The 27,073-nt window shown below is 39.9% G+C and overlaps 1 protein-coding gene across 1 annotated transcript in view; it reads right to left on the bottom strand.

Annotated features, from left to right (window-relative positions):
• The window catches only part of SH3PXD2B (SH3 and PX domains 2B), a 142,524-nt gene that overhangs the window by 57,679 nt on the left and 57,772 nt on the right, over positions 1 to 27,073 (bottom strand). The window contains exon 3 of the mRNA XM_081321252.1: positions 13,339 to 13,414. Coding sequence (XP_081177378.1) covers positions 13,339 to 13,414 — 76 coding nt within the window. The remainder of the gene's footprint in view (positions 1 to 13,338; positions 13,415 to 27,073) is intronic.

Here is a 27,073-nt window from a genome sequence, read left to right as displayed (position 1 = left end):
CCTTTGTTCATTTTGCCGGGACCTGAAGACCTGGCTTTTCGAGCTTTCCAGCCCAGGCTGAGAGTTTTAATTGGGGTTTTTTATATTTCTTCAGGGATTTAATTTAATCTTTTTAATTGTTTTTAATTTTTGTATCGATGTTTTAAGTACCCTGTAAACCGCCCTGAGTCCTACGGGAAAGGGCGGTATATAAATTCAATAAAATTCAAATTCAAATTCAAATTTACTTTAATTATTTTATCATGCATATTCAGAATGGCTTTCTGTAGGCAGAAATGGTAAGAAGCTATTTTGAAATAGATTAGAATCTGCCAGCTCGTAGAATTCTGCATAGACCCTAGCTTTTCTTTTTAAAAAGCTAATGAGTATCAACTCAACACCTTGTTACACCCATTCAAAGCACAAGGCTCAGATCAACATCTGGAACAGACTTCTGCAGCATGATGGGGCTATGATGATTTAACTGCTTCAGGCTTGAGAGAAAGAAACTGGGATAACGAAGATTATATAACATTAATTCTTCCATTCAACCATTTATATTTTGCCTTCTTTTACCTATTTTAAATAACAAACTGCTTATAAAGCTACATTTCCCCCCACAAGCTACTTCTAAACAGAGAGGAGATGGAGGAGTTGGAAGGTGGAAGACTTGTAAAGACCCAGAAAGATGCTCGTTTCAATTACATAACAAAACAATATGTAACCTTACGAAGCACTCTTCATAGGCACAATTACTTATAAATTGCAAGGCAGGCCCTCAAGAACACACATCAAACTGATTATTTTGAAGAGGCCAGATTTAGTTGACTGAATCAGAGAACTGAATTAATACATCTTGCAGTTAGACAGTAGATATTCTAGGCTTTGAAAATGGAAAACTGCAATGAAGAAAAAAATTAACATCTTCTACCAACTCCTTAACATTTCTATATTACAAAAATTTCCAAGTAAATGCTGGTGAACCATTGTTCATATTTATTTATTTAGTTATATTTATATACCGCCCTATTCCCTGAGGACTCAGGGCGGTTTACAGGGAATTAAAATCCAAAATACAAAACTTAAGAACCTAATTAAAAATATTAAATTGGCCCTGTAGTCGATTAAAAAGAACCCCAAATTAAAATTTCTCCTCAGTCTGGGCCCGAGAGCTCGAAGAGCCAGGTCTTCAGGCCCCAGCGGAATGATCGGAGGTCGGGGGCAGTTCTCAGCTCCACCGGCAGCTGGTTCCAGAGGGCAGGCGCTCCCACCGAGAAGGCCCTATCCCTGGGTGTCACCCGCCGGCAGTCTCTTACCGGCGGGACCCTGAGTAGACCCTCCCTGTGGGAGCGCACTGGGCGAAGGGCATTTGATGCCGGCAGCAGGTGTTCCCTCAGATATCCCGGACCCAGGCCATGTAGGGCTTTATAGGTGATAACCAGCACCTTGAATTTCACCCGGAGGGCAACCGGAAGCCAATGCAGCTCACGGAGTAGAGGTGTTACATGGGAGTATCGGGAAACCCCCATTACAAATCGCGCGGCCGCATTCTGCACCAGTTGAAGCCTCCGAGTGGTCTCCAAGGGCAGCCCCATGTAGAGAGCGTTACAGTAGTCCAAACGGGAGGTCACAAGCGCATGAGTAACTGTGCGTAGGGCGTCTCGGTCCAGATAGGGACGCAACTGGCGCACCAGGCGAACCTGGGCAAAAGCCCCCCTGGTCACGGCTCCTATATGGTCTTCGAAATTGAGCCGTGAATCCAGGAGGACGCCCAAGTTGCGAGCCCTATCGACGGGGGGTAACACCTCACCCCCCATCATTAAGGATGGAATAACTTGGTTAACCCGAGATGCCGATATGCACAGCCACTCAGTCTTGGCGGGATTGAGACGAAGCCTGTTTCTCCCCATCCAGACCTGAACCGCCTCCAGGCACCGGGACATCACGGAGAGGGCATCACTGGGTTGGTTCGGGGTGGAAAGAAAAAGTTGGGTATCATCAGATGATACCCCACCCCAAAACCACGAATGATCTCGCCCAGTGGCTTCATATAGATGTTGAACAGGAGAGGCGAGAGAACCGACCCCTGAGGGACTCCACAAATGAGAGACCTCGGGGCGGATCTCTGCCCTCCTGTCAACACCGACTGCGAGCGGCCCTGGAGGTAGGAGGAGAACCACCGTAAAACGGTGCCTCCCACTCCCAGCCCCCTGATTATATGTGTATATACTTCACCAAACTTAATTATATTAGAGGAACTGCTGTAAGCTGAAATATGGTTCAATAACAGTTTCTGGACATACATGCATGCACTAATTCCATGGGTAAAAACTCTAACAGGACCATATTCAATTCTATAGGTATGTTCACACACTATCTTAACTGCAGTTTGAAAATGCCCCAGTAATTGTTCCTTAAGGATATGTCTCAGAGAATATCTCTCCTCTCCAGTATTTCTGCAGCATTTCTCTCCTCTCCAGCTCAGAGCAGAGATCACCCAATTTTACTTTTTTTTTCTGATCTGATATAGAAGCAGTGTTTTCTACCATCTGACTCAATTTATTTATTTGTTTTTAAAAACATACAATAGGCAATTTACAGTAAAGCCTGGCTATATTGTATGATTTGTGAGGCTCTGACAAGAACACCCACAGGGGATGGAATTTGACACCTCCTGTTGGCTTTCTGCTACCCCCACACCCGGACTGTCCATTTTCTTCTATGGTCATTTTGGTTTTGCTAAAATACCATCAAGATTGCTAGATGCATCAGCAGAACAGGAGCTCTCTAAAGTGTTCTGCCTATTAGGCAGTGCACTTTCCCCTCCCCCCACTGCCTTCCTTTGACAGATCACAAGAATATCACTAAAGGAGTACTCCGATGGAAAGGTTTTGACAAATGGGTAAACCCATCCCTCTAGTCATCTGTCAGAACTTGCCCCCCTCTCTTCCAGTCAGAGATCTATATCAGGAAGAACAATTAGCAGATTATCATTAAGAAATCAGTTTTACTGCAACTCTGGAGGCGTTATTTCTTTTTCTTTTGTATAATTTTCAGTGCTTTTTTTGTAAAAGAAAAAGGTGCCGGAACTCACACATGTCATACAACCTGCCTTGCTTACCCTACAAGGTTCCATCCAAAAAAGGTGCCGGAACTTCGTTCTGAGAGTTCTATGACAAAAAAAGCCCTGATAATTTTAAACAAAAAGGCTAACATACTCATTTATGAGCTGTGGAGGCACAGTGTTAGAATGCGGTATTGCAGGCTAATTCTGTTGACTACCAGGAGTTCAATCCTGACCGGCTCAAGGTTGATTCAGACTTCCATCCTTCCAAGGTCAGTAAAAATGAGGACCCTTATTGTTGGGGGCAAAATGCTGACTCTGTAAACTGCTTAGAGAGAGCTGTAAAGCATTATGAAGCAGTATATAAGTCTAAGTGCTAAGTGTTATTGCTATTTTTAGCATCCTAGAAGAGTTTTACATAAACCCACTTATGTTCCTGGGGAATGGCCATTTGACAAGGGTTAATTGCTACACAGATTCCAGATACCACTAGTTGTTTGGTCACTTCAACTGCACGTTTAAATTGTACTATCTCCATAAATCCAGTTCCCCCGTATGAAACAATGCATTTCCCAAAAGGGATGGACATTTTACAAGCCCTTGCAAATAGAACTATGTTTTGAATGACAAGCCCTTCCCCTTGCAATCTTTCAGCACTATGCAATTCAGACAGTGATTCAGCCAGAAAAAGTCCATCTATCTCCTAGTGGAAAGCTGCTCTGCATTAAAGCAATAGCAATAGCACTTAGACATATATACTGCTTCACAGTGCTTTACAGCCCTCTCTAAGCAGTTACAGAGTCAGCATATAGAGTAGCTATTATCTTGAGCAGACGATATGGATACAATAATAATGGATAACTTACAGCCTATGAGTTACAGGGACTCACTCAAGTAACTTTCATAGCTGAAAATTCCCATGATCACAGAGATGAAATTTGTGGCAATCTGTTGATTTGGGGCCACACAGCTTTTATATATACACACAGGGCTTGTTTTGTCATAGAACGCTCAGAACAGAGTTCGGCACCTTTTTTGAATGGAACCTTGTAGAGTAGGCAAGGCGGGTTGTATGACATATTCAAGTTCCGGCACCTTTTTCTTTTACAAAAAAAGCACTGTATACACACACACACACACAAATCACTGTCCATTTTGAACACATAGCAGAAACAGGAAACTTGAGAGTTCACTAGGTTGATATTATATGGGCAAAATGTGACTGAATCTGGATGTTCTGCTTCGGATACCACGAAGCCTCTTCCCAGGTAACAAGGAAAACAGGTCATGAAGAGGATGTGTAGCATCCCAGACACTATTGTGGACCCTGCTCAAGCAGCGCTTATATGCCACGTCCTGGATAGAAGAAAGTGAACTACCAAATACTCTTTTCTACCATCCTCACCACTCTCTACACAGCCTTCCTGTCCGAAGCAGTCATGCTTCCAAACCAGACTACCAAACTTTTCAAATAGAAGTTAATACATGTTTTAAAACTACAGTCTTTAAACTCATCCTCAAGTCTGGGGTCTGTTTACTGTTTGTTAAGCAGTATCACTGCATCACTGACACAATGACTGCTCCCTTTGGAGGGGATGGCTTTCCTTCTCTTGCATAGAGAAGAAATGTTCCACCCCTTGCCTAGAGAAGCCCTCTCAGCTCACAGAAGGATTTTGCACCATTGTATTCTCCAATTCCCCCCCCTTACTCCTTTGAAAGTAATTTGCTATTCATCACTTCTCAAATTTCACCTAGACACCCTTGGCTGTGATTCACTTTTAAACATATGGACACAATTCCTTTCCAGAAGGAACGAATGGTTGCCAGGAACTGGCAGATATGCCTGATGGCTACAGTTTCAAACAATGCTCAACACATACAGTAAGTGGTGGTGTGACCTCCTGTTGATATCAAACTAAATGTATAGACCAGGCTTTTTATTCATAATGGACAGAACACCAGACTAAAATCTGCCTAGGGAAACATAGAACCTTCCATCTTTTTCTGGAAATTCAGTTAAGAATTTACATATTCTGCCCCCATATGGTGTCACGACATATCACAGGGTGCCACTATTTGACAGATCATGTGACATGGTAAATACATCAGAGCGAAATTTGGAAAAACTATAAAAGACAAAAAGTGAAAAATAAAGGCCTTTCTTTCAAATTAATAAACTGGGCCTTCTGCAGTTAAAAGAAAAAAAATGGGGGGGGCAACTTACCAGCTTTCTGGGATGTAGTTGGTTAGAACAAGAGAGAGAAATGGAAAATGTCCATTGTAGCAGAAGTGTCTCTACAATGCATATTTGGTACAACGTGAACCATGAAAGGTTGCATAAGACTCCACAGAACTCCTCAAGCAAAGATGCATTAATGGATTTTAATAATACTTTTCTCACACAGATACAGGTAGTTCTTGACCTATGACCACAATTGAGCCCAAAATTTATGTCATTAAGTGAGATATTTGTTAAGTGAATTTTGTTCTATTTTACGAACTTTCTTGTCACAGTTGTTAAGTGAATCACTGCCATTACTAAATGAGTAACACGGTTATTAATTGAAATGGGTTTCCCCATTGACTTTGGTCGTCAGAAGGTCGCAAAAGGTGATCACGTGACCCCGGGACACTGCAGCAGTCATAAATATGAACCAGTTGCCAACACTCAAGCATGGTAGTTCTGGGCAACTCTGACACAGTCACACACTCTCAGCTCAAACTATAAAGTACAAGACTGTTACTATTGTGAGGATAGAACTGGAGAAGGGAGCACAATGGCTCGGGTGGGGGGAGGAGAGGACAGCACACAATTAAATAATGGAATGGATCAACATTCTGAGCAAACTGGGAGTGTAAGGACATGTCAACCTGAGGTTTTATAAGTAAGGTCATAGATTTGACAACTTATTCATGCATACTGTGTTAAATCATTTCTTCCCTCAAGTATTGTTTTATGTAATTTTACAGCTAAAAGTAAACACTTCAAATTTGGGCAAGGTTTTCTTTCCATGCAGCTCATCTTAGCCCTTTTAGGGAAATATTACGGAGAACATGCTCTAGATTACAATGAATACAATATCTGGAAGACTCAGCTCCGTATATAAAAGTTCTTTCCTGAGAAATTTGGCAGGATCTAGGTATAGTTAGTCCAGATTCCCCCCCCCCCTTTGAATTTTCTCTCCGTGCCACCCTCAGAGGATTTTGCACAGCTATTTCCATATTTAGAAAATCATCCAGGCTTTTCTATATGCCAACTTGTGCTACACATGGGATGTTTTAATCATAGTCATTGCTTTTGTGTATTCATCATAATCAACTATGTGCATTTGCAAAATAATAAGCTAAGGTAGCAATTTATGGAAAGAATTACTTCTAGTTCACACTAGAATTATTTCCTAGAATTTATTAAACACCCCCGAAACATCTAGTTTAGGTCATTATTCCCTAATCTAAGTGTCTTTCAGATGTGCTGAACTTTGACCATTTTAATTCCCCCAGCCATCACGGTTTGGCTGAACTGTCAAATTAGGAGTTCTAAACTGATGGCGACATCCAGGATCAAAAACACCTTAGATTACTCATTATCCAGGTCTCTAAACTACACCGGAATCATAATGGATGGAAAAGCACCCTCACTTCATATGTTTGCCCTCAAAATATTCTGTGCAATGAGGATAGTTAGAGTTCAAAATTAGGGTGCTTATGGTTTATCTTCTCCCTCTATTAATTAAACCTATAAACAAAATGGCTGAGTAGGCATTGTTGCTGACATTCCGTCACATTATATTCTAAGACCATATTAGGCATTTATTTATTCAATTTATATGCCACTCATCTCACTTGGGGGTGACTCTAGGCGGCTTACAATAATTAAAAAAAACACAATTTAAAACATTAAAACAATAAATAGTAACATTAAATGAGTTTAAAATCTATACAGATGGGTAGGAAGGGAACAAGATGTATACAAGGCGGAGGTGGGCTCTTATCTTAGTCCATTGATCACCCATTGGGCCCCCAGGCCAGTTGGCAGAGCCAGGTCTTCAGCTTTTTCAGAAGGCCAAAGGTTTTGGTGCGGATCACACCTGAGGAGGCATGATGTTCTGAAGTGCAGGAGCCATGGCAAAGATGGCTCTTCTCCTAAATCCGACCAGCCATAATGCTTTGAACAGGGCCACCAGATGACATCCAATGGATGCAATTAGGCTAGAGAAATAATGGTGCTTCGCCATTCTTACCGCCATGAGGTATGGCTTAATAGCAGCTCTATGTTTTGTCTGGTCGGATTAATTTCTCATTTTCCTTCAGCAGCTCTCTAGACCTCTCTCAGCCCTTTTCAGAACCCACAGCTTCCCCATAAACCATGGGGAGTGTCGGGAGCGATAAGTCAAGAGAAGCCATAAAGGCATGATCGTGTCTGAAGCCTCAGTCACTTTTGATTCCAGGACATTATAAATTGATCCAGTATTAAAAAAAGAACATTAGGCACTCTGACCAGAAGACTGAGGCCCAATTCAACTGTTTAAACCTCAGTTTTGTTATCTGAGGTATAGAATTAAAATCTTGGTGTTATAACCTGGCTTGATGAAAAAGTAATCAGCTGTTACAGGTCATTGATGCTTAATGTCTTTTCATTTATCATATACTATTATGGATTACCATCTTATTCAATGGAAATTAAATTACAGGTACCCACTATATATATAATAGCTAACATGATTTAATTAAACTTGCTGGCTCAGTGCCTTCTTTCCTTTTGGGAAGCTTGGAAATTTTCCTTCTTGTGGAATTATTTTACAATGGAAAGCAGAGATGATGGTGATTAATAGAAGATCTAGGATCTAAGTACCAAGAATATAATAAAATAAACATGAAGACAGGTAAGGAACAATTCTGTAATCTTAGAAATAGTTTTTTTGTAACTAAACCATGGATTGGCAATCAAGTGATATATTTTTTTAATAAAAAGCATGATTTTCTTCTCTATAGTTAACTTTGTAAACTCAGTTATCTTGTGTTCATTTTTGTACCGTTTCTGCCCAATTTCTTATATTTCTTTCACGTTCAAACAATAACGCGAAGTAATCACAGCAAAAGCATTGCAGCCTATCCTTTAAAACATAATTTTAAATATTTATTGTATTGAAATACTTTCTTTAGGTAAGAAAAGAGCTGCTGATCGACTATTTCATTTCCTATCAAAGGACTCAAATCTAACTGTGTTAGAGATTCGGGGGGGGGGGAAATAAAAAGCTAGAGGCAGCTGGGTAGACAGAATAACTGGAAACATTTTTCAGATGTCAGGAACCACAATGTATAATATTACCAGGGAGGGCTTCCCCGTAAGCAGCATGTTTGAATTAGAAAGCAAAAGCCAAATTCCCACACTGGTACTGAAATTCAAGGGTTGGTATGGGATTATTAAAAGAAAAACTGCACAGAAGGGAAGAATAAGAAGGGTGATAACTGGAAAATGTTGGAATGCAAACAAGCCCAAGTCCTCTATTGTAAAATCAACTTTTCATCCCTCCCCAAATACACACCCAAACACATCTACACACCCGAACACAAAAGCTATTCCCTCTTCCTTCGCATTTTATTTAGAAAGAGTCATAAGTGACAGCTGATACAGAAAACTCTGGTTCCTGTCTTGGGGTTTGAAATAAGAGAACGTGTTCCAGTGGATGAACGAGGGAAGATTCAAGGAACTGCAGACCTACATCATTCTGCCCTTGCAAAATTGCCAAGCGCAGAATGTCTGATTATTTCCAACCATTTATAAATCTCAGCCTGTAAAAACTTTGCTTTGGCCAAGAAAGATCTCCCAGAGGTACAAAACAAGTCTTAGCCAGAGAAGCTGGTCACACTTCTTCATTTCTAACATTTAAAGCTAGAGGAAATTCAACAGGTTCTGGTTGAACATCAGGCAAAGTTTCCTAATAGTAGAAGCCAAGTGTTTCTCAATCTCAGCTCCCAGACAGCATGCTGTCTGGGGGATTCTGAGAATTGACATCCATATATCTTAAAGTTCCTAAGGTGGAGAAACACTATACAGTATAAGCAGTTTGATGGCTTCCTGAGGGATGCATTCAGACAATTGCAGACACCAGCTTTCAAGAATGATTCAAACTGGATTTTTTTTTATGAAGGAAAGGGCTGATCAGTCCATTCCAACTGCTAGGATTTTATGGAATCAGAGATTTGTATATCAAATTCCTCATTTGTGATTATTTTTATGGAATTCCCAAAACTCTGTTAGGAACCCACATTGGGAGAACATCACCATCGTTTCTGCTTTCCACTGTAAAATAATTCCACAAAAAGGAAAGTTTCCAAGCTTCCAAAAGGAATGAAGACACTGAGCAAGCAAAATGTACCACTGCCGTAACCTTTTTGGAAACAAATTTCCCTGAGCTATCCAAAAATAGGTTACAATGCTTCAGAAACAGAATATACTCAAACTGTAATTTCTATTTGTTCAAATTGGAGATGCTGGCCAGCTGGGTCTGATGTTATATCTCTCCTATTTCGTTCTGCTGGCATGGAAAACTGCACAGCATGCTCTTTTTCTCTGCATTCATGCCAGAGTGAGTCTTGCTTTGCTGCTACCACAATCCAGGGAACAGCTGCAACAGAATGCAACTCCTGAAATAACCATGATGGTTACTAAGTTGCAATTCTGCCCATATCTGAGGAAAAGCATAGTTGCATAATGGAATGTTTTAATGGGAACAATTATACAGCCAAAATAGAAACACATTAAAACAGGATAAGGCTATTTGGAAATCTGTGATACTATATTGAAGCAATGGAGAGCTGGGGAAGAATAACAGTTTGAAATTTGGGATGCTAAGTTGCCTAACAGAATCCAATTTTTAAAGCCACCCTTCCCAGCCTTGATTCCTCTAAATACACAACTTCCATCAATCTAAATCAAAAGAGTCAATAGTTCAGAACAAGTATATTTGTAACTCTAAAAGAGAACCGTAGGATTAGAAGGTGACATACAAGCCAAGGGGTCCATCTCCCTATTCAGTGCAGAAATCCAAATTAATCTACCCCAGCTGTCTACAGTTTATTTGGAAATACGAGACAAGCCAAAGATACATTAGTCTTACAATTAGAAGGTTTAGCTAATGGTAAATCAGTATCTGCCATCTGGTATTAAAAATCTATTATTCCATGTTGTACACTCTCAAATTTCTTCAGTGTGACATTCTTTGAAATATTTAGGAATACCCTCAGTCTCAATCTCTTCTCAATGGTAAATGTTCCTATTTCCTTCAATCCCTCTGGATTTAGCTTCCAGAACCCAGATCCCCATTGCCCTTCTCTGAACTTGCTTCAATCTCTCTGAAAAAAATTCAAGATATGTGGTTGCTAGGAGGCAAAAATGACTTGATGACTCATAATCATCAAGAGCCTTGGTGGAGCAGTGGGCTGATGCCTACTTAAGTAACACCAGCTGCCTGCAATTAGTGCAGGTTCGCATCCCACCAGGCTCAAGGTTGACTCAGCCTTCCATCCTTCTGAGGTAGGTAAAATGAGGACCCAGATTGTTGGGGGCAATTAAGCTGACTTTGTAATAATGCCGCTTGGGGTGTGTGTGAAAGCCCTAACAAGCAGGCATATACATAGAATGAAGGCTACTGCTAAGCTTGTAAGCCGCCCTGAGTCTTCGGAGAAGGGCGGGATATAAATGGAATTAAAATTAAAAAAAAAATAAATAATAAATCAATCAAACAATCTTCTTGCTCATCCCTGCTGATTCTGAATGTTGTCTTGGCACTAGATCTACAGTTCTAAAAATATTTGTCTATACTCTTTTTCCCCCCAATCCTCTTTATATTTCCATTATGTGTGGGGTTTTTTTCCCCTTTTTTCAGATATTCTGTAGAGACACACAGCTTCTCCTACTGTACTTGTCTTTTGTTCTTTTGTAGTTTTAATACTATCTTTTTAAAGATCTCCCTCCTTTCTTGAGCTCTTCTTCCATTACCACATTCAGCTGGAAATCTGACATACTATACTGCACAGTCCCAAGATGGCCTTCTGAAAATTACACAATGTAGAATCAAAAAGGCAACAAACGGAATGCAATGGGACAACTCGCCACAGCCAATTCGCCATGGCCAATTTGCCATGGGATACGTCGCCATGGCCAGCTTGCTGTGGGACAATTTAATAATTCTATTTAATTATTTAAAATAAATTAAAAAAAACTATTTTAATTTTTGTCATTCACATTTCATTCGGTCCCTCCCTTTGCATCCTTTCTTTAATGATTCTGTTCCACCATTTCTTTGATAGTAGTGTAACTCCTGACCCGCAGTGAGCTGTCTTGCAGTGAGTTGGCCATGGTGAGTTGTCCCATGGTAAATTGTCCTCAGCAAGTTGGCCACAGCAAATTGGCTGTGATAAATTTTCATAGACCCCAAAGGGAGACAGTTCAGTATTGATGTGATCTGTTCTGAATATCTTGCTTAGGACATGCATTTTGTTCTAGCTGGAATTTCTAAAACATCTTTAAAAGCTTTAAAATGCAATGCATTTTGGTAGTAATCCCTAACCAGAGTACATGTAATTGGATCTGTCTAACTGGCACTGGCAATGCACAGATTATCCTATTTATTTTTGTACAGGAAATTAACAGAATACCCAGATCAAGTATCTGATCTTTATAAAGCATATAGTCCCAACTAAAATCAGATCTAAAACAATGATCCATAGTTGTTTAATCTTATCTGGATATTTTTTTCCATTTTTTCTCTCTCTCATCCATTGTAAAACTGCCTGTTCAGATAGAAAAATGGAGTTATATATCATCCACATACTGATGTCATCCTAAGCCAAATATCTCTTAACTAAATTCTATGATACATTTCTCAGCATATAGGTTGTCTAATGTTATAGTAGTGGCCAAAATTGTGGAAACCATTTGGGAAAAGTGTATTTTTGAGGTTTGATGGCTAATAACACCACTTTTTTTGGAGTAGTACCATAAAGTTATATATCAATGGAAAGATACTTTAATCAAGAATGTAATGCAACAAAGTTTTGTTCAATAATCTGTACTGTATTCTATGAAAAGTTATAGCCAAATAACCAGAAAAAGGAAGCACAACTTGTTTAGGTTGATATCAGGTAGCTTTCCTTCATCTGATTGTAGCCAATGAGCATGAGTGTTTAGAGAGCCAATCAGGTGTCATCTTGTTTTGGCAATGAGCCAATCAGATCAGAGTAGGATTCAGTTACTGATGTCATGTATTGAAGCTGAGAGGAGGACATTTGTCAGTGTGTTATGTGATCGCTATGAAGTTGGTTGGGGTTTTTTGTGTTCTTTTATTTAGTGAGCTTGTAAAACATAATAAAATTAAAGTAATGGTGCAAAGAGTTTACTGGTCACCCAGAAAGTGATATAAAATAGTATTATTAAGTGAACAAGGCTACAGTTATAAAGAAATTAGAAGAAAAATTGGTGGAAACTTAATCAAAGGTGGCATTTCTACTGTACACTTTTCCCAAAAGGTTTCCACAATTTTGGCCACTACTGTATTTCTATCTGAAATTCAGGCCAGAACCATACTGAAATCAACATAAATAATTAGGATCAAATAAGACCAAAGCAGTGAAAAGCCCTGCAGCAGATCATAGGAACACAAACCCTATGTTGGAAGTAGTCTAATCACAAATCTCCATTCAAATGTCTAAATGTGTTAACATTAGTTAACATGACTATTTGGCCAAGTCTGATGGAGACGTCAGAACTTGAAGTCAATATATCTGAAATGAGAAAATTCCTAACAGTGAGAACTATCAACTAGTGCAGGGGTAGGCAACCTCGGCTCTTTTATGACTCATGGACTTCAACTCCCAGAATTCCTGAGTCAGCATTCAGGAATTCTGGGAGTTGAAGTCCATGAGTCATAAAAGAGCCGAGGTTGCCTACCCCTGAACTAGTGGAACAAATTGCCTTCGGAAGTTGTGGATGCCCCATTACTGGAGGCTTTTAAGAAGAGACTGGACAGCCGTTTGTCAGAAATAGTAAAGATCTCATCCATGAGTACAGCGTTGGACTAAATGACCTCCAAGGACCCTTTTACTATTACTGAAAAGTGGAGAATTAAAGAGCTACATTAATCTATAATAGGTTGATTGACAAAGAGAATGAGAGAGAAGATGGATGGATAGATAGATAGATAAGTAGACAGATGACAGACAGACAAACAGATACAGATAAAAAGAATATATAAAATATTTCATTTGAGAACTATACTGTTCACCTTACAAACCTGGCAAAAAGGGAATTATCCTTTGTTTAGGGTCCTTCTGTCCTCCTTCCATTGGAAATTTGTCCAACATTTGCATCTTTAAGATAAAAAAGAGAGATACAGTTAACATAGCCACAGAATAATAAACGATTTTTTTTACATTAAAAAGAAATCAATATTGCAGACAAACAAATATAACCTTAGCCACCTGGTGTTTGGTAGAGCTTTTCAGAAATACAAACTCCGCCAGAAGGACTTTCTAAGAGTGATTGATGTTGAATCTGCTGTTTTTAATTTCTTGAAAGAGTTCGTGTTTAGAGTCCTTGTAGAAACAAAGCCTCTTCATGCAGAAAGAGGAAAGGCTCAATTTCTCTAAAGCCTTGGGCAATTTCTCTGATTTCTATATTGTGCAAATCCATGCTTGCTGCACCTTGCAATGAACAGATTATTTTTTTTCAATTTTAGTAAAAGAAGGGATGGATAGCTTTAATTTTCCTCCCCTTCAGTAGGACCTGGAATGAGAAAAGATTTATGAGAATGTTCAACAGCATGTGTGCAAATGGATATCAAAGTGTGTGCTTCCTGATTCACCGGCATAGCCGGTGACAAAAAGAGAAGAAATTAAGTAAAAACATCCACCATGACACAGTTCACAATGACCTTGATATACAGAGAGTCCTTGATTTACAACATATCATTTACTGACCGTTCAAAGTTACAACAGCACTGAAAAAACTGACTTATGACCATTTTTCACAGTTACAATTTTTGCAGCATCCCCAGGGTCACATGACCTGGGGATTCAGATGCTTGGCAACTGGTTTATATTTATGACAGTTGCTGTGTCACGGCGTCATGTGATCACCTTTTGTAACCTCCTGACAAGCAAAGTCAATCAGGAAACCAGATTCATTTAACAACGGGATTACTAACTTAACAATTGCAGTGATTCACTTAACAACTGTGGCAAGAAATGTCATAAAATGGGGCAACTAGCTTACTTAACAACAGCAATTTTGGGCTCAATTCCGGTCGTAAGTCGAGGACTACCTATATTGAAACATCTTTGTCAAGAGCTTTTTTTCACCATACCAATATTGTGAACCACCCAGAGTCATATATTTGAGATGGGCAGCTGCATAAACTGGAAAAAAATAAGTAAAAATATTGCTACCTTTTAAAAAAATCTCACAGCAAGCTTGATAAATGTTAATAGAATTCAGAGGGAAGTAGAGATCTTTGTCTGCATTCTGTTCAAACTGGATGTGAGAAGTGAGATGAAACCAAACAGAGAGGTAAAACAATCTCTAGTGAACACCTCTGATGTAAAAAAAAACATAAATGAGTGCCCTTCAGATGTTTTAAAAGTTCAACTCTAATTCTTGACCATTGGTCACCCTGCTGGAGGCTAGAACACTTGGAGAGCCTTAGTTGCCTATCCTGCACTACAGACACTACAGGACATACCAGATTGATCAATGGCCTAATTTGATAAAGAAAGGCAGATTCCTGTTTTCAGATTCACTCATGGTGATTTACTAATTAACCTGTGGCAGATGAAGAATATTTTGAAAAGACACAGCAGAGTATGCAGGAAAACAAAAACAGAATGGCATTATCAAGTCTCCAAGCCCTCATGTGTTATTTTTTCCCCTCTCAACTCTAAATTGTTACAATTTCATCTACTGCAGCTATTCTAATGCAGTTCAGTATTCAGCATTTTCTAACACAACAAACAGTCACAACATACTGTAAAAGGCAAGATTTACATTAGAAGACTCACATTTTAAAAATTCAACTTAGTAGCAAAACTGCCCAGGCCAAAACTTCCCAGGACAGTTTTATGAACAAGGCACAATATTATAGTTAGAAAACTTCTTAGAATGCCATACAGTCTACATTCTAGACACAGAAATATGTCTTAAATGGCTGCCAATGTATGTAAAATTAGAGCTGCCTAAAGCCATGTTATAAAAGTAATTGGGCCACTTTCCCAAATACTTGAAGGAAACAATCAATTCTACAAGTATTTTTCTTGGAAGAATTAAATCCAGAGGATTTAAACTAATGCCCTCAGAGGCTCCCTGTGACCATAACTGATAAACAATGATGATATATTTCCATGCCATTTCAAGTAAGACAGGAATAAAAACTCACATAAACTTAGAAATAATCAGGTCACAGTTAAAATAATCAAACAAAAATCCTTAAGACCCTTAGAAAACCAAACCCTGATCAGGGATATCAGGATACTGATCCACTGATATTGTGGCTCTCAACCTCCTCAAACATGTTAAATGGCCACAAAGAGGCTGCCTACTGTTTTGATACATAATACAACCAAGTGAATGCCACTACCCAGAAATCACCAGAGCACTAACTTTCAAATGCTGGTTTCAACACAAATAAAGCATGCATCATTTTCCATGACCTGAGGACAACTGGTGCTACAAGTCTATTCTAATAAATCATTTTTTAAAAATCCATAGAAAATGTTTCTTCATCAACGGAACAGCCTCACTACCAAGCTGTAAACAAAACACTACGAAGTATTTGGTTACAGAATCCCCAGCAACTAAGCAATACCATCTATAGTTTGGAGAGATCGACTGTCATCTTTGTGCCTTTAGCGCCAGATCCAAATTTATAGAGTTTTGAGAATAGTTACAGCAGAAGGAAATGGGCTCCTTTTAAAATATCATGGAAATCAGAAATTGGCTATTCCAGAAGTAGATCAGATTAGTCAACTATCTCCACTTACTTCTCCTCCCTGGTCTTGTGAACCATGCTAACTATTGAGTTTGTGGCATAATGGCTAGCCAAACTTTGCCAGTATACTTAAAACTAACCATTATTGTCTCCTTGCTGTTAACAGGAATGCCACACGTCACATAATTACAGCTGAGGGAGCTAGTCTGCTCTTTCCTTGTCTTACTAAAAAGCAAAACATTTCATTAGCTTCAAATCTGATTGCCAACATCAGGCATGAATGAGCCTGCATTTTTCCTATTTTTCCCCCTCAACCTCTACACTAAAGTGGGACTGCCTCACATTAGGTGAACTCAATAAGGGCTACATAGAACAGATGTAGGATTCTTGTATGATAAGTTTTCTTCATACCATCCAGAAATGCTTGACTGAAACTCTAATCATTAGCCATCTGGAAGACACTGCTATGCTTTAAAGAAGGCTGAATAGGCATTTGGAAATGACATCCTTTTTTTGGAAACACTATGGAATATATCATAACAAAATAAAAATAGAAATGTACCCACATCTCTTATAGACTTTACATAGGAATATGTGAGGCAATTTGGTATTTGATTTTGTCTTTAAGGAAAATTTATCATGTAGATCAGCTTAAAAGGCTAAAATACAATTTTCCCACACAGTTTACTCCCTCTGCTAGATGCAGCAGTAGGAACGCTCATACTTAAGTACAGAATAGACATTCTTCCTTCTCAAGAAATCATTAATAGAGAACAATTGGGTACCATGATTACAGGAAGATGGATCTTGATCACGAAAAGCTAAATTAGAACATTTTTCCCTTACTTGACCACACAACTGTCAGAAATGTAATTTATGAAGGTAGTTAGGTTTGTAGGATACCTACATTGTTCTATTTCCTTGTAAAATTAATGGCTTATACATCAATATTTTCATCTGCTAAAAATATTGCCAATTAAAATTTTACCAGGAGACTATTTTATGTCGAGAAGATGTGAAAAATTCAGACACACACTTTCTATCTGGCAAGGACACTAACATTTATAGCAGATACAGGAGTGGAGATTGTGATACCATACTAGACCTGGGAAAAATGAGGCTTTAGAAAAAAAATGAGGCACATTTGCATGTTTGCTGAACTGAAGGACTAGTTTTCTCAGGAGAGGTAATTGAGCTGCAAATCCATTCAGTTCATGATTATATGTCATGACTATTTTTTTTCCTTGTAGACAATTTCCCTGTTTCCTACAGGATGATTCTGCTTCCTCCCAATTGTTTCTCTTGTAACCAAATGCAGATAGCAACTATGTTCAATAGAAATTGAAGCCCTGGCATCCATGTCAGCAAGGCAGACACATCTGATAGTCTCATGCGTGTGGGATAGACTGAAGCTCTTCACAATTCATAGCACTTAAGAATGTGAATGCAGGCATAGTATCCTGCTTGACATGGATTAAATTAGGCACTCTATTAATGCGTGTCGTGCTGCTAAATTCACCTTATTGCTGTTGAAATACAAGCAATCCTTTGCCCCAAACCCCACTTTTCCCCCCAAGAAAGTAAAAAATAATTTTGATTTGCATTTGTCTCCTACTTCCAATAGTTCTAAATTAGCTGATTGTGTTATTGAGGATCAATTCAACCAGTTGGTACCTCGAATGACAGAATCTATCGAGATTTTTATAATAAACATTTGTTGTAGATAAATTGAACTCAAACACTGTTCTGCTTAGAATGGATTATCAGCTTTTCCTTAGTCACCAGGTTATATTTTGTGTTGTTGAATGGGGACATCGCTGTCTTCTCCAGAGCTGTTTAATATAACATGATTACATATAATTTTCCTTGCCAACTTTCTTCCTTATTCTCACAGTCTTGAAACAATGTGGTATCATAATTCTTGAATAATTCTTTACATGTTATATTATTAAATGACTTTACATCATCAAGTTCAACCAGAATTCTCCAAGCTCATTAAATAAGGGAGCCATGGTGACACAGTAGTTAGAATGCAGTATTGCAGGCTGACTCTGCTCACTGCCAGGAGTTCGATTCTCACCGGCTCAAGGTTGACTCAGCTTTCCATCCTTCCAAAGTTGGTAAATGAGGACCCAGATTGTTGGGGGCCATATGCTGACTCTGTAAACCACTCAGAAAATGCTGTAAAGCACTATGAAGCAGTATATAGGTCTAGGTCACGGGTCGGCAACCCGCGGCTCCGGAGCCGCATGCGGCTCTTTGAGCCGTCTTCTGCGGCTCCCAGCCGCCCGGTGCACGCGCACCTCTCCAAATGGAGAGTGGCACCGCCCGTTTGGAGAGGTGCGCGCGTACCTCCGCGCGAACGGGCCGCGGCGTCGCTCTTTGAGGAAGCTGCCGCGGCCCGTCTGCAAAGCTGCCGAAAGCGGCAGCTTTGCAGATGGGCCACGGCAGCTTCCTCAAAGAGCGACGCCGCGGCCCGTTCCGAGAGGTGCGCGCGCACCTCCCCGAATGGGCGGAGCTGCGCGCGCACCTCCCCAAACCTTTGGAGAGGTGCGCGCGTACCTCCGCGCGAACGGGCCGCGGCGTCGTTCTTTGAGGAAGCTGCCGTGGCCCGTCTGCAAAGCTGCCGAAAGCGGCAGCTTTGCAGATGGGCCACGGCAGCTTCCTCAAAGAGCGACGCCGCGGCCCGTTACGAGAGGGGCGCGCGCACCTCCCCGAATAGGCGGAGCTGCGCGCGCACCTCCCCAAACCTTTGGAGAGGTGCGCGCGTACCTCCGCGCGAACGGGCCGCGGCGTCGTTCTTTGAGGAAGCTGCCGCGGCCCGTCTGCAAAGCTGCCGAAAGCGGCAGCTTTGCAGATGGGCCACGGCAGCTGCCTCAAAGAGCGAGGCCGCGGCCCGTTCCGAGAGGTGCGCGCGCACCTCCCCGAATGGGCGGAGCTGCGCGCGCACCTCCCCAAACCTTTGGAGAGGTGCGCGCGTACCTCCGCGCGAACGGGCCGCGGCGTCGTTCTTTGAGGAAGCTGCCGTGGCCCGTCTGCAAAGCTGCCGAAAGCGGCAGCTTTGCAGATGGGCCACGGCAGCTTCCTCAAAGAGCGACGCCGCGGCCCGTTCCGAGAGGTGCGCGTGCACCTCTCCGAACGACCGGAGGTGCGCGTGCACCTCTCCGAACGACCGGAGGTGCGCGCGCACCTCCCCAAACCTTTGGAGAGGTGCGCGCGTACCTCCGGGCGAACGGGCAGCGGTGCCGCTCTTTGAGGAAGCTGCCGCGGCCCGTCTGCAAAGCTGCCGAAAGCGGCAGCTTTGCAGACGGGCCGTCGCCGTCGGGCAACCGGGAACCGGTTCCATCTCACTTTTTTAAAAAATGGCAACCGCGTGCGTCCGCGCATGCGCAAAACGTTTTTTGCGCATGCGCGTGCATGGACACACGCACGCGGCTCCCAGTTTTTTTAATTTGTGATGGAACCGGTTCCCGGTGGCTCTTTTCCTTTTTTAGGTTGCCGACCCCTGGTCTAGGTGCTATTGCTATATAGCTACTGTGAACTGTAATATTCTCTATTTTATAATTTATTAAATTATTCTACAGCAGGGGTGTCAAACTCACAACGTCACGTGATGTGTCACAACGTTATCGTGACTTTTTTTCCATTGCCAGCAATGGGGTGGGCGCGGTTTTGGCATGACGCATCCAGCCCGCAGGCCAGCAGTTTGACACCCCTGTTCTACAGTATTTGTAGGCCGCTCACTTTGTAAACAGCTCTAAAAAAAAGGTCGCCAAAGGTTTGGGCACCAGGGACCAGTTCCATGGAGAGAGGTTTTTCTGTGGATTGGAGGGGGTGTGGTTTTATGTGCTGCCTGCATCCCATGGATGGGGCTTTGTTTGTTTGTGAAGCCCGGTTGCTGGCATACCGCAGCCCAGTACTGGTCCACGGACCAGGGATCGGGGACCCCTGCTCTAAACAATAAAAGCTTAATCAAAACATCACAGCTATAAAAATAATAAAACATCTTTCAAATAAAACCATGACAGCATATACCTGAAGCATAAAAATCCAATCAATAGGGCCATAAGGTTCAAGGAAAGGAGCTCTTTGCTTCCAGAACACAAGTAAGGAGGAAGCCTTTCTAATATAGGGGAAAGAAAATCCAAATTGCAACTTGCAACAAACACAAAAAACCAAATTGTAACTACAGTAAAAGCAGATATACTGTATGCAAACATGATTCTAAGAATCTTCAATCATCTCCCTCTAGCAATCAATCAATGGCAGGAATACAGGTTCATGAGGTAAAATTTATACACATGAGCATCTAGAAAATGTCTGGGGCAGTTGAAATTGTTTCTAAGATTTTTTATTGCTGTTGAAATACAAGCAATCCTTTGCTTTGTGACTGTACTATCCATAACAATCCAATTCCAGTGTGACTTTAGTTTATGTTTTATAAAACATAACTTAAAAAACATAAAAAGGTAGTCTTCCATACTTAAAATAATTTTATAATAATTCTTATCCCCTATTTTACAGAACAAATACAATTGTGGAACTAAGTTTGAAGCAGAAAAAATAACCCCACAAAATACAACCACAATTTCTCTGATATAACGATCAAAGAGATTACCATTTGGAAGCCTGCATGGTCAGATTTAGGGAAAGCAGTTCTTAAGAATTTCAAGAAATAGTTTGTACTGTTATGGAACTGTAGAAACTCTCCCCTTCAAAGACTGTAAAACACTGCAAAAAAGAACTGAAAATCAAGTTCAGCTCTTTTCAATTTTTTCCGTAATGAATAATTAAGACCATTTCAAACAGGGGTAATTTTAATAAATCTCTGCGTACCCTGTATCACAAACATCGATTCAATTTGTAATTTAAGAACATTTTGTCCTTCACTAAAACTCACTTCCACAAATGCTATTAAGTACTAAACTTTGACACCACTTGATGTATAATTTATCCTCCTACTCAACTGAAAGGGGCAATTGCTTTGACCCAAATGACAATCAGGAGAATAAAAGCCTTTGAAATGTATAGTTATGAAATATTTACCTACCTACCTGTGCAAAGTGAGACTTCCAAAAATGAGCAAAAATAGGGACACTGAACAGTATTAAGAAAACAAAAGTGGAATATTTGGGATACACGATATGCTATGAAGAATATCAATTACTTCAGTACAAGAAAAGACTCAAGAGAAACACGGTGCTGGAAGATGACACATAACCTGGCAGAAAACTCTAGGTACATTGTTTGGCAAAAATACAATGCCTTCCTTTTGGACAGTAGCATCAAATGAATAAATGGCATTGATAATTGCTAACCACCAGTAGCAAATGTCACTAAAAAACAGACAAACATCTTTGCAAATATGCATATCTGGAGTTAAAAGTAAACTCACAAGAGATCCAAACACTATGTTATAAATAGTGTACATTTTAGCATAAATGAAGGCTCTTCCAAGAACAGCCATTTATATTCTATCATATTCATCTGCCACCCCACCACTCCAAGTGAATCTCAAATATAATCAACTTCTCAGCAGATGGCCAACCAAGTCTAGGTTTGGAGGATTGGACCTGGTTAGTATGTGAACAGGAGTTCCTCAGGCAAAACTAGAGCTGGAAGCAAGACTGGAAAATTAAAAAAAAACCATCCCAGAAAAGGGGAAAACTACTTCCATAAAGCTGTCCAAAAAACCTACACACTTTTCCCCATGAAATCACCAAGAGCCAGTCTTGACTCAATGTCTATAAAATGGCAAACAAATAAAAAAAATAGCCATAATTTGATGTCCAACCCTTCTAAAACAGTCTTTGAAATTCAGCAACTATACCAAGGGAAGATTCGAACAAGACAGTAATAAATACTACAAAATGATCTGGTACTAGACACAGGGATATACATAAGACTATTAAATAGCAACTTTAAATTATGACCACTTTTTAAATGCTGAAGTAACAATGGAATCAAATTTGGGAAATCTCTCGTCTACCAAACAAAAGTTCATTTAACACTCCTGAAGAACTGCTCTCTAATTCAATCTTTGTAACAAAATGATTTTTTTCTGTCCCTCTCCATAGCTTTAATTCATTTTTAAGTACTATTAACATCAGACGCAGGTACATTAATCACTTAGTGCAGGGGTCCCCAACCTTGGCAACTTTAAGACTTGTGGACTTCAACTCCCAGAATTCCCCAGCCAGCCATGGGAGTTGAGGTCCACAAGTCTTAAAAGTTGCCAAGGATGGAGACCCCTGCACTAAGTGAGATGAGAGAATATCTTAGTTTGCAGTTTTATGTAGTTCAAAAAGATAAAGACTCCCTTGAGTCAAGTTTGACTTCCGGTGACCTGCTGACACATTCATCCCTTTTCCATCACTGCCTTTTTCTGGGATGTTGTTCCAACCTCCCACTCAAGCTGCTAGTCCTGGGGCTATTGATGGTCTCTCATCTAACTATTGACCATGCCCATTCTTTGCTTTTATTCAAATTAAGATAATGTTAACTAGATGCAGTAAGGTCTACTGAATGAAGTGTTGACTCTTGTAATTAATAGAAGCATATAGAATAAATGACTATCCAAAAAATCAATGCATGGTACATAATAAATAGAGGCTATAAAGAACAAGAAAGCATAAATACAGAAAGGAATTTCCTGTGAAGTGGCTGAAAACTCTCTACATACTAGAACTGTACATTGTTTTAACTTAGTTGTAAAAAAAAATATGTAAGAGAGCTGCAGCTGGAAACAGCAGAAAAACCAAACAATGTGACAGCTGTCTCCAGAGATGCAAAGCCCAACATTAAAGCCACCACAATTGCTACCACTGTGTTTACTGCAACTCTTATTCCTGCCCAATTAAATCAAACAAAAGAGAAGTAAATCAGTTTGAAAACTGTTACAATCCTCAGCAGAGGTAAAGATACAGCTTGGTTTTGAAGATCACATTTTTTTAAAGTGCTGAGCCTTCTGTGCTGTTCTCATTTAGTTTTTTTGTTCCAACAAAAGAGTCAAACTGCAGGAGATGTCAGAAGTCTTTTACTGTTGGTACTAGCAAAAAATAAAAAAAGAACATGCTGGTCAGTGATTTCAGTGAAATAAAATGAGGCTGACAAAATGCAGTAATTGCTTTATTACCTGGAAAAGTTTTGTGTCTGATATGTTAAGGCTAAACCTGCCTTTACATGTCATTCCAGCATGTTCTTTGTTCTGAGTTTAGCACACAATACACACATAATCCATTTTATTATTTATTTATTAAAAAAAATTATATGACCTCCCAACTCACTCATGGTGACTCCGGGCAGCTTACAGAAATACAGTACAAAACCCAAGAAACCCCTGCTTCTCTGACAATAAGAATCAAACCAACTACTTGATAGATTCCATATTACCCTGGGGTCCCAGGCCTGCTGGTAAAAGCATGTCTTCAGGGCCTTTCAAAAGAGTGTCATGGTATGGGCCATTTCTACAGAAGCTCCCATAGCAATAGCAATAGCACTTAGACTTAAATACCCCTTCATAGTGCTTTATAGCAGGGGTCCCCAACCCCCGGTCCATGGGCCGCAGCATACCAGCAACCTGTCTGCACAAACAAGCCAAGCCCCATCAGTGAGATACAGGCAGCACAGAAAACATCCCCTCCGGTCCATGGAAAAACCTCTCTCCATGTAACCTCTCTCCATTGTCCCTAGTGCCCAAAAGGTTGGGGACCTCTGCTTTATAGCACTCTGGTCAGTTTATAGCATCAGCATATTGCCCCCAGCAATCTGGGGGTCTTCATTTTAGCAACCCCGGAAGGATGGAAGGTTGAATCAACCTCGATCCTGTGAGGATCAAACTCCTGGCTGTGGGCAGAGTCTGCCAGCAATACTGCATAACCACTGGGCCACATGTTTTACATACGTTGTAAAGCCAAGATGCAGATATTCTGATGAACAAAGACAACGAAGGAATCAGTTCAGAAAGAGACTCCAGCAAAACTAACTTTAAAGTTCTAACTAGTTTTGGGGAGGTCATCCTTCTTAAAACTGACGGTTATAGGAACTCATACGCACTTTGAACAGCTGAGATTTTACAGATTATTGCTGACTTTGCTCTTCTTTTTGTTTCTCCTCAACTGGCAAGTATTCCTCCACTGATTTATCATTTCAAAAGAACATGTCACAGTAGGGACACTGTTCAAAGTAAATCCAAAGTGTGACACTATAGTTCTTCCCTAATCCTCAGCAACCACACTGTACATATTCTGCTTCACCTAAAGTGCACCAAGCTGAAAATGACTATCCATGAAATCTCAGTTACTCGCCAAGGAGCCTTTGTGATTTAAAGGGAGGTTGAGAAAGATTCCCTTTCATTGTTAAAAGGTAAAGGTTCCCCCGCACATGCGTGCTAGTGGTTTCCAACTGTAGGGGCCGGTGCTCATCTCCGTTTCAAAGCCAAAGAGCCAGCGCTTGTCCGAGGACATCTTCGTGGTCATGTGGCCGGCATGACTAGACGCCAAAGGCGCACGGAACGCTGTTACCTTCCCACCGTAGTGGTCCCTATTTTTCTTCTTGCATTTTTATGTGCTTTCGAACTGCTAGGTTGGCAGAAGCTGGGACGAGTAACAGGCGTTCAGTTACGCGGCACTTGGGATTCGACTCGCCAAACTGCCGACCTTCTGATCGACAAGCTCAGTGTCCTAACCCACTGAGCCACCGAGTATAAAAAATACTGTTAAGGTAGGAGAGAAGTCCCATTACCAGCACCATTAAAAGAATTCATAACTAAATTGTAACTGTGCTATTTTGACTATTTCTATACATGTTTTATTTGCAGCGTAAATTCAGTGAGAAGATGAAAGATCTTCAATCATGGAATATATGAATCAGAAAATACCTTACATGCTATTCTGATCAGCCCATTGCTGAGAGAATCAATCAGGAAATTCCTCATACTATTCAGGCTGAATCTTCTTTTATTTTCAACTAATAGGTCCCTATCCTGCCCTGGATTTCAATAGATGGTTGCCTCTGTGATTATATTTTTAATATAATTGTTTTTATGTATTTATTGTTGTTTATTGCCCAGAGTCATTTTGTGGCTATATAAATTTGATAAATAAAATAATTAAATAAACAAATCATAATTAGAACTAGGCTTTTGTGATTTGTTTATAAGCAATAAAAAGTGGCTATTTCCACTGGCTTAATTTTTTAACATTTTATTTATGGTACTGGACACACATATTTTTAAAGAACCAATTCCTTAAATCCCTGCCCCCCCCCCCATGTTCTACTATTTCACACATACATCAATATTCAAGCCTTTGATATTGATTTCTAGTTTTTTTTAAGCTAGGGACTCCATAATATGACAGTTTTGTTAAGTAGCTCTACAATTCTGCTTAGTATCTATCTCTACTTACTGAAAAATATTCTGAATTATAGGAATGTATTCAAATGAACGTAACAGGTTTACTCTTGATGTATTGAAAGAGGTTGCTATATTCTTCTATCATTTATACTTGTCTACCAGTTTAAACAGACAGGATCATTGGAGTTGGGCAACAACTTTAATTTCGGGCTAATCAGTGAATTTTTACAGCTTTCCCCATTAAAAAAGTACAATTCTTCAATAATTTCTGCTGTTTGCCCATATTTAGTAAATCTAGCTTGATCAAATTAATAAAAATTGCAAGATTATTTTGGGGGCAAATAGTTACCCTACAGTACCTAATTAAACAGAAAATGACAGGGGGTGTTTTTCTCTCTCCCCCACTTCACACAAATTTTTAGGTAGTTTCAAATCCTTTACAGAGTACAGATACTGCTATTATTTCCTGCCTTGTCCCAGTATCTCAAATCCATGTCACTTTCTCTCACTTCATACAAAAACAGAGAGACGGGATTAAAAACGAGCATGGAAGTGGTCCAAACAAGAAAAGATGTCAACAGTCTGAAGAGAGAAAGATGCCTTTACAAAGGTTTTAGTTTTAGCCAAGTTTTTTTTCCTCCTTTATATAAAATTTCCCCAGCAGTGTTTGCAGAAAATGAACGTTGATGAGTTTCAGTAAACTCATGTTGATTATTCCTGACATGCACACTGCGTTCTTTAAAAGCCACTAGGGCTTCTGCCTCAAAAAATAGATTTAATACTTGATCTCAGAAAATGAGCCTTAGGGACAGTAGTTCACTTTTTCAGTAAGTATTGATCTATATTTCACTTAACCTGCATTTAATCTGTGCTGCATTATACATTGCAAATGCAATTAAGCATAGCATATAAGGCTAAGGCAGCAGGAACAAAAATCAAATGCAAAGCAGGCCTGTAACAGAGTATTAAAGACACTGCACATAGGATAAATAATCAATATACCATGAATAATGCATCAAAGCATCCCAGCATCGGGAAATTATTCATGAAAGAGGCATTTAGCAATGAAATACAGACTAGAAATAAGTTTCAGTCTCATCCACTTCCTTTCACAATCCTACTCTAATCAACTGTTGAAAATTTGCATCAGCCTGAATTTCTCAGATAGTTAAGCTAATCAAAATCTAAAGTGTATGTTTTCCAAAACAACTTTGACTCAGAATTTCAGAATTATCAAGTTAATTAAGTCGTGCATTTTCAGATCATAGTTAAGTAATAACCCTCTGGCCTTTTAAATATTCAAATATAATAATATGCCATATAAATATAATAGCAATTTTAACAAACCTAAGATTACAGTACAAAACAACTCAAACATCACATTGGCAGCCTTATTCAAAAAGCAGTAAGTTATTGTAATGGAAATCTTGATAGACCAGCACCTCAAATGACATAAAAAACCAGTTCCTAAAAGATCTATGAAAATATACAGGCCTTTACGTAGGAGCAAGGGAACTTTCTCTAGAAAATAAATTCTATAACCAGGGCAAGAGTACTGAAAACTCACTTTCCATCCAATGTCCTGCTTATCTCTTAGTTCAGGGGATTCTTGGTTAGGGGCCTGTAAGGAAAACCTTGGCATATGGAGAAACATGTGAGTTAGGATTTCAAGAGCAATTTGAACTATGCTGG

The sequence above is a fragment of the Vipera berus genome (assembly GCF_964194415.1).
Source record: "Vipera berus genome assembly, chromosome: 2".
Lineage (NCBI taxonomy): Eukaryota > Metazoa > Chordata > Lepidosauria > Squamata > Viperidae > Vipera > Vipera berus.
Note: the sequence above shows the minus strand (reverse complement) of the source record. Positions and strands in the feature narration are given on the sequence as shown.